The sequence below is a fragment of the Rhinopithecus bieti genome, unplaced genomic scaffold (assembly GCF_001698545.2).
Source record: "Rhinopithecus bieti isolate Rb0 unplaced genomic scaffold, ASM169854v2 scaffold_2432, whole genome shotgun sequence".
In the NCBI taxonomy this organism is placed as follows: Eukaryota; Metazoa; Chordata; class Mammalia; order Primates; family Cercopithecidae; genus Rhinopithecus; species Rhinopithecus bieti.
This window is the reverse complement of record NW_016804136.1, coordinates 3,915,609-3,926,738: the sequence shown is the minus strand read 5'-3', so window position 1 is coordinate 3,926,738 and position 11,130 is coordinate 3,915,609. Positions and strand designations below refer to the sequence as shown.

The 11,130-nt window shown below is 42.3% G+C and overlaps 2 protein-coding genes across 2 annotated transcripts in view; one reads left to right on the top strand and one right to left on the bottom strand.

Moving 5' to 3' along the window:
• The window catches only part of MLH1 (mutL homolog 1), a 55,597-nt gene extending 48,927 nt beyond the window's left edge, over positions 1-6,670 (bottom strand). Inside the window, 2 exon segments of the mRNA XM_017866575.1 lie at positions 3,453-3,543; positions 6,467-6,670. Coding sequence (XP_017722064.1) covers positions 3,453-3,543; positions 6,467-6,582 — 207 coding nt within the window. The 5' untranslated portion in view covers positions 6,583-6,670.
• A 247-nt stretch (positions 6,671-6,917) lies between these two features.
• Positions 6,918-11,130, top strand: EPM2AIP1 (EPM2A interacting protein 1). Its single transcript, XM_017866568.1, has one exon. The coding sequence runs from the start codon at positions 7,053-7,055 to the stop codon at positions 8,874-8,876; it is 1,824 nt and encodes a 607-aa protein (XP_017722057.1). The 5' UTR covers positions 6,918-7,052; the 3' UTR covers positions 8,877-11,130.

Here is an 11,130-nt window from a genome sequence, read left to right as displayed (position 1 = left end):
AAAAAAAAAAAAAAAAAAAAAAAAAAGAAGAGCTTTTTTTCTTTTTTCTTTTCTTTTCGAGACAGAGTTTGTGTCATCCAGGCTGGAGTGCAGTGACAAGATCTCAGCTCACTGCAACCTCCGCCCCCCGGGTTCAAGCAATTCTCATGTCTCAGTCTCCCAAGTAGCTGGGATTACAGGTATGTACCACCATGCTCGGTTAATTTTTTCTTGTATTTTTAGTAGAGATGGGGTTTCACCATGCTGGAGATGCTGGTCTCGAACTCCTGGCCTCAAATGATCTGGCTGCCTTGATCTCCCAAAGCGCTAGGATTACAGGCATGAGCCACCACATCTGACCTTAATTTGTTATATTTTTAGTGGAGATGAGGTTTCATCATGTTGCCCAAGCTGGTCTCGAACACATAAGTTCAAGTGATTTACCCACCTCAGCATCCCGAAGTGCTGGGACTACAGGGGTGAGCCACCATGCCCAGCCTGAGAAGAGCTTTAAAATTCGCAGTAACTTCCTTGTTTGGAATTCAGAATACCACACTGTCCTGGTGTTCCTCCTTTCTTACTAGGTGGCTCCTTCTCAGTCACTGCTGTTTCTGCCTCATGTCCTCACTTCTTGACATCAGAGTCACCCAAGACGCCATCCTTGGACCTCTTCTCTATCTACACATACTCTCTTGATTATCTCATTCAGTCTCAGGGCTTTTTGTTGTTTGTTTAATTGACAAGTTTCTTTCTTAGAAATCTCCGGCCGGGCACGGTGGCTCACGCCTGTAATTACAGCACTTTCGGAGGCCGAGGTGGGCAGATCACGAGGTCAAGAAATCGAGACCATCTTAGCTAACACGGTGAAACCCAGTCTCTACTAAAAATACAAAAAATTAGCCGGGCATGGTGGCAGGTGCCTATAGTCCCAGCTACTCAGGAGGCTGATGCAGGAGAATGGTGTGAACCCAGGAGCGGGTGGAGGTTATGGTGAGCCGCGATCGCGCCACTACACTCCAGCCTGGGCAACAGTGCAAGACTCTGTCTCAAAAAAAAAAAAAATCTCCAGGGTTGGTCACAGTGGCTCACACCTATAATCTCAGCACTTTGGGAGGCCTTAGCAACAAAGCAAGGCCTTATTTCTACAAAACAAAATAAAATAGCCAGGCATGGTGGTGTGCACCTACAGGTACTACTTCAGCTGGCTGAGATGAGAGAACTGCTTTAGCCCAGGAGTTTAAGGTTACAGTGAGCTATGCTTACACTACTGCACTCCAGTGTGGGCAATAGAGTGAGATCCTGCCTCTAAAAAAGGGGGGAAAAAATTCTAATTTTTTAAAATTGCAGTAAAATACATGTAACAGAAAATTTTCCATCTTAACCATTTTTAAATGTACCGTTCTGTGGCATTAACTATATTCACACTGCTGTGTAACTATCATCATGATCCATCTCCAGAATTTTTTCATCTTCCCCAAACGGAAACTCTGTACCCATTAAACAATAATTTCCATTCTCCCCGCTCCCCCTGGCCCTTGACAACCACCACTCTACTGTCTCTATGAATTTGACTACTCTAGGAACCTCATAAGAGGAATCATACAATATTTGTCCTTTAGTGACCGACTTATTTAACTTAAGATGATGTCTTCAAGGTGCGTATATGTTGCAACATTTGTCAATATTTTATTTCTATTTAAGGCTGAAATTATTCCATTTTGTTTATCCATTCGTCCACAGATGGACGCTTAGGCTGCTTTCACCTTTTGGCTACTGTAAATAATGCTACCATGATTATGAGTGTACAAATATCTGCTTGCGTCCCTTCTTTTGGGAATAACTCAGAAGTAGAATTATTTGATTATATGATAATTCTGTTTAATTTCTTGAGGAATCGCCATAGCATTTTCCACAGCACCCTGCACTATTTTACATTCCCACCAGCAATACACAAGAATTCCAGTCTCTACATCCTTGCAAACACTTGTTTTTGTTTTTGATAACAGCCATACTAATAGGTATGAAGTGGTATCTCACTGTGGTTTTTATTCATTTTCCTAATGACTAATGATGTTGAGCATCTTTTCAGGTGAGTCTCAAAGCTTTTTTTTTTTCTTTGAGATGGAGTTTCGCTCTTGTTGCCCAAGCTGGAGTGCAATGGCACAATCTCGGCTCACTGCAACCTCTGCCTCCTGGGTTCAAGCGATTCTCCTGCCTCAGCCTCCTGAGTAGCAGGGATTACAGGCATGTGCCACCATACCCGGCTAATTATGTATTTTTAGTAGAGATGGGTTTTCTCCATGTTGGTCAGGCTGGTCTCGAACTCCTGACCTCAGGTGATCTGCCTGCCTCGGCCTCCCAAAGTGCTGGGATTACAGGCATGAGCCACCACGCCCAGCCTTCTTGTGGCTTTTAATACCTTTACAATGCAGACAACTACCAAATATTCATCCCTAAATCTCCACCCTGCACTCCAAACTCATATAAACATCCAACTAACAGGCATCTTAAATTGAACATGCCCCAAAATGAACTTCTGATCTCTCCAAAAATCTGCTTCTTTCATAGTCTTTCCCATCTTAGTAAATAGCAACTCCTTCTTCCATTTACCAGACCAAAACCTTGAAATCATTCCTGATTCCTCTTTCTCTCACAACCTATATCAGCAAATTCTGAGAGCTTTGCCTCCACAATCAACCCAGAATCTCACTGCTTCTTACATCTTTACTGCGACCAAGCAGTCTGCAGGGCACACTGCTTCTGTCCTGTCCTGCTATTTTCCACATAGAAAAACAAAGGATTTTTTTTAAAAAACCCACCACACCATGCAACCTCTGCTTAAAACCCTCTAATAGTATCCCACCATATTCAGAAAAAAAGCTAAAGATTTTACCTTGGCCCACAAGGATTTACATGTTCTCACTCATACCTCATCTCCTATTACTTTTTCCTTTTCAGCCTCTTGACAAACCGGCCTCCTTCATAGTCCTTTAACACGTCAGGTATGCTTCCATTTAATAGTCTTTGCGTATATTGTTCTGTATGCCAATACCTTTAGGTAGCCTCACAATTTGCTCCTTGACTTCCACTGGTCCCTCAAATATCACATCCACATGGAAGCCTTCCTGAACCACTCAATTTAACTGCATCCTTTCCAGCTTACACACTATCTTCCTCCCTGCTTTAGTTTTCTCCACAGCACTTAATGCTATCTGACATACTATTTATTATACCCATTTTGTCTCCCACCACTATAATGTAAGCATCAGAAAAGATTTTAATCTATTTTATTAACTGCCACATCCCCTGAACAATGCCCAGCAAAGAATAGGTACTCAATAAACATTTATTGTTGGTGTTGAATTTTTCAATGAAAAAATCCCATCTGCAAAAGCCTAGTTTCCAGAACAGAGAGAGGTCCTGCCTCTTCCATGAAGTGCACAAACATCCTGCTACTTTGAGGTTTTACTTACCCTGATCCCAGTGCCATTGTCTTGGATCTGAATCAACTTCAGGCCTCCCTCTTTAACAATCACTTGAATACTTGTGGATTTTGCATCTAAACTGGCAAATCAAACAGAAAATAATTTATCAGTCTGCAACTACTCTAATGTACATATTTTAATATGAGCCAAGTAATGATAACAAACTCCAAACAAACACAACAGTGCCTCATTAACATGTTTTTCCTTTGTCTTACAGGCTCATACACTGTATAAGTTTACACACTGTGTGAGAGAGGGAACAGATGGCAGAGCAACCATCATTTCCAACAGGACATTCAGCACTATTTCTGTTCCTCTAGGAAAGATAGCAAGAAGTTAAAAATAGACTTCTTTTGGCAGATGCCTCTTCTTAACTAATTTTACTTTTACCTGAACTTTATTCAGCCTCAGGTTCCTTAGTGACTCTAATAAAATGTCACTAAAAAATACAAATTCTGAATGATTTTCTCTACTATTCCCTTTTACATTTATGACGCAGGTTAGAAAAAAACAGTAATGTAGAAAGTTAATAAATCTTTAGGAAGTCAATCAATTTTTTGGCCAGGCGCAATGGCTCACGCCTGTAATCCCAGCACTTTGGGAGGCCGAGGCGGGTGGATCACCTGAGGTCAGGAGTTCGAGACCAGCCTGACCAACATGGAGAAACACCATCTGTTCTAAAAATACAAAAGTAGCTGGGCATGGTGGCAAATGCCTGTAATCCCAGCTACTTGGGAGGCTGAGGCAGGAGAATCACATGAACCCAGGAGGTGGAGGTTGCGATGAGCTGAGATCGCACCACTGCACTCCAACCTGGGCAACAGGAGCAAAACTCTGTCTCAAAAAAAAAAAAAAAAAAGAAAAGAAGTCAATAAATTTTTTGTGCTTTCAAAGAGTAGCCTACAAGCATAGACCACCCGCTAGAGAAAACAAATTTTCTATCATGGGCTGCATGAGAAAGAGTTATCTCTTCCCCACATAGACAATTCTTTATTCAGAAATAATAGGCTGGGCATGGGGGCTCATGCCTGTAATCCCAGCACTTTGGGAGGCCGAGGTGGGCAGATCACCTGAAGTAAGGAGTTCAAGACCAGCCTGGCCAACATGGCGAAACCCCATCTCCACTAAAAATAAAAAAAGTAGCTGGGCATGGTCGTGCACGCCTGTATTCCCAGCTACTTCAGAGGTTGAGGCAGGAAGATCGCTTGAAACCAGGAGGCGGAGGTTGCCGTGAGCCAAGATCACACCACTGCACTTCAGCCTGGGCAACAGAGTAAGACTTCATCTTAAAAAAAAAAGAAAGAAGACAGTAAGTTACTTAAAACATTATAGACCTTTCTCATGAGCCCCTGTATTGAAGTTGTATTAGTCATCTCAACTGGACTCCATATAAAAATCTCCACTTGAGCCAGGCGCGGTGGCTCACGCTTGTAATCCCAGCACTTTGGGAGGCCGAGGTGGGTGGATCACCTGAGGTCAGGAGATCGAGACCATCCTGGCTAACATGGTGAAATCCTGTCTCTACTAAAAATACAAAATTAGCCGGGCATGGTGGCACATGCCTGTAATCTCAGCTACTCAGGAGGCTGAGGTAGGAGAATCACTTGAACCCAGGAGGTAGAGGTTGCGGTGAGCCGAGAGCGTGCCATTGCATTCCAGCCTGGGCAATAAGAGCGAAATTTCATCTCAAAAAAATATACAATAATCCAAAAAATTAGCCAGGCGTGGTGGCACACGCCTATAGTCCTAGCTACTCGGGAGACTGAGGCAGGAGAATCTCCCTTGAACCCGTGAGGCAGAGGTTGCAGTCAGCTGAGATCGCGCCACTGCACTCCAGCCTGGGTGACAAAGTGAGACTCCAACTCAAAAAAACTAAAATAAAACAAAATAAAAAATCTCCACTTAAGGAATTAATTACAAGCCACCAAGCTAGTACGTTCAGTTTTGTTTTACAGTATTCTGGCACAGTACAATAAGAGGCTCAGTTGTTCTGTCATTCATTCTAACATAGTAGAAACAAAAGCCAGTCTGCCACTGCTTCTGCTACTACTATTACAAGTGAAAAGGAGAAAACATCCCCCGGTTTCTTGATCCTTGTTTCATCTACCTTCCAATTCTCTTCCTTTCCTTCAGTGGTCCTTTCTACCCACTGTTCTTTCAGTCCCATTGCCCTGAATAGTTTCTACCACTCCTAACTGAAGCATTCTTTTTTCTATTAATATACGGACTCACTAACATCAACTGATTTTAACAAAATGATCTGACATAACGTTTAGGTGTATTCTGGGCATGTCTTTTTGGAAGTTTATAGTCCACACTCACTTTTCCTTCCACGTGTTTCCAATTTCTTCCCTCCACATTTTTTGTGACAGTTATAAGCTTCAAAATCCACGGATGACCCATGAAATCTGGTATCTTCGAATTGCGCCCTCCCAAGTAAAGGACAGGAAAACACTAAGTGGGGTCACTAATCTAACAATAGGGTAATCAGAAGTCAAGCCCAGAGTGCATCAGCCTGTCCTAAAACTACAAACGATTTGTTTTGAATGAAACTCAAAATGAATTGTGCCTTTGGATGTATACAGATGATGTCTGGAATGAATGAAAAGCAAGAAAATAGTAACGCAGTATCCTCTGAAAAAAAAGGGTTTTTTCCCCATCCTAAGCTTTTATACATCTTTCAACTTTGCATCTTCTGCATACATCATTTTAAATTAAGTGGCTTCCTTAGTTAACGGTACCATTACGACAACACTGAGTACTTTCTTCCACTTGCACTCCAAACAACCCTTACAAGGTCTCGCGAGAGCGGTAAAGAAAACACACGGTTTGTGGAAAGGGAGAAGGCCTGACAGGCACATCACGGAACCCCGCGGCCTCCGCCGTTGTGGGCATGCGCTGTACATGCTTCTGCTCGGGCAAGGAGGTGTGTCCGCACCATTGAAAGGAGCGACCCGTTAAGTCGTAGCCCTTAAGTGAGCCCGGCTCGACTCCCTCCGTACCAGTTCTCAATCATCTCTTTGATAGCATTAGCTGGCCGCTGGATAACCTCCCCCGCCGCTATGCGGTTCACCACTGTCTCGTCCAGCCGCCGAATAACCCCTGCCACGAACGACATTTCGGCGCCAGAGGAGTCTAGGAAACGTCTAGATGATCAACGGAAGTGCCTTCAGCCAATCACCTCAGTGCTTCGTGCTCACGTTCTTCCTTCAAGCTGAAGCTTACCCCGCCCAGACCCACCCTCAGCGGCAGCTATTGATTGGGCAGCTTGAATGCCAGTCAAATTTCTCAATTCTGTGGGTTGCTGGGTCTCCTCGTCCCTCCCTCAAGCGGCTGCTGCCCGCTACCTAGAAGGATATGCGCTTGCGCGTTAGAGATCGCTATCTGCTCTTCCTATTGGTTCGTTTTTGGAGCTCGGAGAATACGAAATATCCAGCCAATAGGGGCAGAGATTCCGGAGCTGGGCTTGTGTGCCTCCGCTGAGGTGATCTGTCGCAGAGCGGAGGAGGTGGTTTGGCGCTTCTCAGGCTCCTCCTCTCCCCTTGCGGCCTTTCTAACGTTGGCCCTGCTCTTGTGGCCTCCCGCAGAATGTGGATGACGCCCAAAAGAAGCAAGATGGAAGTCGACGAGGCTCTAGTTTTCCGGCCCGAGTGGACCCAGCGTTATTTGGTGGTGGAGCCTCCGGAGGGCGACGGGGCCCTGTGCCTGGTCTGTCGCCGCCTCATCGTAGCTACCCGCGAACGCGACGTCAGGCGCCACTACGAGGCTGAGCACGAATACTACGAGCGGTATGTGGCGGACGGAGAGCGCGCGGCCCTGGTGGAGCGTCTGCGTCAGGGCGACTTGCCCGTGGCTTCGCTCACTCCTGAAGAGAGAGCTGCTCGTGCAGGCCTCGGGCTCTGCCGCCTCTTGGCCTTGAAGGGTCGCGGCTGGAGTGAGGGGGACTTTGTATACCAGTGTATGGAGGTATTGCTGAGAGAGGTACTGCCCGAGCATGTAAGCGTCTTGCAAGGCATTGATTTATCTCCAGATATCACAAGGCAGAGGATCCTGAGCATTGACAGGAATCTACGCAGCCAGCTTTTTAACCGAGCCAGGGACTTTAAAGCCTATTCTCTTGCCTTGGACGACCAGGCTTTTGTGGCCTATGAGAACTACCTCCTGGTCTTTATCCGCGGGGTAGGCCCTGAGCTGGAGGTGCAAGAAGATCTTCTGACCATAATCAACCTGACTCATCATTTCAGTGTTGGTGCGCTCATGTCGGCAATCCTAGAGGCCCTGCAGACAGCAGGGCTTAGCTTGCAGAGAATGGTTGGACTGACTACGACCCATACTTTGAGGATGATTGGTGAGAACTCAGGACTCGTCTCATACATGAGAGAAAAGGCTGTAAGCCCCAACTGTTGGAATGTGATTCATTATTCAGGATTTCTTCACTTGGAACTGTTGAGCTCCTATGATGTAGATGTTAATCAGATCATAAATACCATATCCGAATGGATAGTTTTGATTAAGACCAGAGGCGTTAGGCGACCTGAATTTCAGACTTTACTAACTGAATCTGAATCAGAGCATGGCGAAAGGGTTAATGGACGATGTCTGAACAATTGGCTTAGGAGAGGGAAAACTTTAAAACTAATATTCTCTCTAAGAAAAGAAATGGAAGCTTTCTTGGTTTCAGTAGGGGCAACAACAGTCCACTTCTCAGACAAACAATGGCTTTGTGACTTTGGCTTCTTGGTAGACATTATGGAACACCTTCGAGAACTCAGTGAAGAATTACGAGTTAGTAAAGTCTTTGCTGCTGCTGCCTTTGACCATATTTGTACTTTCGAAGTTAAGCTGAATTTATTTCAAAGACATATTGAGGAAAAAAATCTAACAGACTTTCCTGCCCTCAGAGAAGTTGTTGATGAGCTAAAACAGCAAAATAAGGAAGATCAAAAAATATTTGATCCTGATAGATATCAAATGGTGATCTGTCGTCTACAAAAAGAATTTGAGAGGCATTTTAAGGACCTCAGGTTCATTAAAAAGGACTTGGAACTTTTTTCAAATCCATTTAACTTTAAACCTGAATATGCACCTATTTCAGTGAGGGTGGAGCTGACAAAACTTCAGGCAAACACCAATCTTTGGAATGAATACAGAATCAAAGACTTGGGGCAGTTTTATGCTGGATTGTCTGCTGAATCTTACCCAATTATCAAAGGGGTTGCCTGTAAAGTCGCATCCTTGTTTGATAGTAACCAAATCTGCGAAAAGGCTTTTTCATATTTGACACGAAACCAACACACTTTGAGTCAGCCATTGACAGATGAGCATCTCCAAGCCCTGTTTCGGGTTGCCACAACTGAAATGGAGCCGGGTTGGGATGATCTTGTGAGAGAAAGAAATGAATCTAATCCATAAGACTTTGTAGTACAAGATTGAAAACTCAACAAGAATTTAATTCTAAAAGCAAAATCGGTTTGAGTTTTTAAGTTTACTAATTTGGATTGTGAGAAAGTACCAAGTACCAGCCGTCCAGACTGATCACAATTAAAATTCTGACAGTTGCCTTTTTTTTTCATCTCAAATGGCAGCATGGGACTGAAACATGAGAATACCACCTTTTTTAAAACTTAGTTTAATGACAAAGTCATTGTCTTTTATGATATAGTTAATTTTAAAGAGATTTAGTATTAATGTGAGGTTGAATTTGCAGTCTGTTTTTTAGGTGTTCTGAAGATATATGCCAAAAATTTCAGTCTTGTTTTGAATGGAGTGTTAAATTCTGATTCAGTATAGTCTTAAATTATCAACTCTTTAAATGTGCTTTTGGAACCAATTTGCGGAAACTCACATAGCAAGTTTCATAAGTTCTGAAACAGAAGGACCATACATACAGTGGAGGTGTTTTGTCTAACTATCAAAATGTTGAGACTTTTTTTTTAAACATTTCTGAGTCCGAAGGTAATATGACAAATTTCTTCCCTCTTTCCCTCCCCATCACCGCACCTCAGGTGATACCGACATTACTTGAGAGAGGAAGTCATGTAGAATTACTTTTAAGTTGCTTGATATAGGAGATTTCCTGGCAATTTGGAGATAAGAGGAGATAAGACTAATTATTGGGGGTTTTCCTTGGATTTTTTTTTTTATAACTGGGGGCCATTTTATCAGCTTGCCTATTAAAGGACTATGGTAAGTATAGAATCTTAATGGTTACCAGTTAGTAATTATTTTTTTTGTTTTACTGTAGACACAAGTTTGGCCCTATCAGAAAGGATGAGGAAAAAAGATTTTTGCACTCCGGGATTAGGAGGTGTGAGATATTTCAGCTTTTTTGTCTTATCTGCGTGGATGTTGCTGCTGTATTTTAAAAAATCCTGCTTAAAGTAAAAACTTTGTTTTAAACTGATACAGTATCAGATTTTTTTAGATGCTAGAAATGGATTTATTCTAAAATTTGGAACTGTCGAACACGTTCTACATTTAAGATAGCACACAAGTAGAAATATTTAAAAGCAGTCTTATTCACAGATTTCAGTAATTCTGTATTTCTATTAAGATAAAATGCTTTGTGCCAAAACGGTAGTTTCTAAACCTCTGTTAACCGTGAAAAGGCAATCTTAAAGTTTGCAATGTAAAACTAATTATAAACAGGACCCAACTTATATTCATAGATCCTCTCAAGTATTATACAGTTTAAAAATTCTTGTTCCAAAGTCCTGTCTTAACTATTGAAACACCTTCCAGCAAATTCAAGGAACCAGGCTACGACTTAAGAATTTAGATGGAATTGATGTCTGGGCTATTAAAATAAATGCCATGAGAGCCTGAAAACCAAAGTTGTGCCAGTGGCTTTCAACTAGAAGCAGTAACCTGTCCTTCCAGAGTATGCTGAGAAATGTGTAGGGACACTTTTTTGGTTGTCATATTTACTCGGGGCTTCTGTTTGGCATTTAAGCCTAAAGACATTCATGCCCTGCAGTGCATGGGACAGCCTGGCACAATGAAGAATTATCCCTCCCAAAATGTAGATTATTTCAAGGGATAGGGCACTTAACCACTAGAAGCAAAATTAAAAGTGCAAGGTGGACAAACTGACAGAATACTACATAGGAGAGACTAATTCCAACCTTCTAAATTTGGCTGGTAAAGTGCAATAAAGGCATTCATAAGTTCTGTTAGCTCACAATACCACCTGTAAATCAGGAATTAATAATTGAATCAGATTTAAGGGCTCTGTCCTGTTATACATATTTAAGACAGGAAAAAAGTTGTATATCGATTAGGTACTTATCAAGAATGCTCAAGCTGAGATTTTGGTTAATAGAGTAAGCTTACATATCTAGAAAAACAACATAGTGGGAAATCGGAAAAAAAAAAATCTGCAGGTAATTTCCCAATAGCTTTGAATATTCACAGCAGAGCTTTATTACTTGAGAGAAAGATTGGAAGACCTGAAAGCCACTTCTGCTTTCTAACACCAGTTCCTTAAATATTGAAATCTTGTACATTTTGTGAAATTCTACTATGTTTTGCTTAAGGTGTTAATAAAATTAGTTTGCATCATATAGTCATTGAGTGAGGGGGAGATATAAGCCAAGGATTTTAAATTGACCCTTAGCTATAGAGAATTTGCTATAAGCTAGTCTTGTTTGTAAAAAAAAAAAAAAAA

Coding starts and splice junctions, on each gene's coding strand:
- EPM2AIP1 (XM_017866568.1), top strand. CDS start 7,053: ATGTGGATGACGCCCAAAAGAAGCAAGATGGAAGTCGACGAGGCTCTA.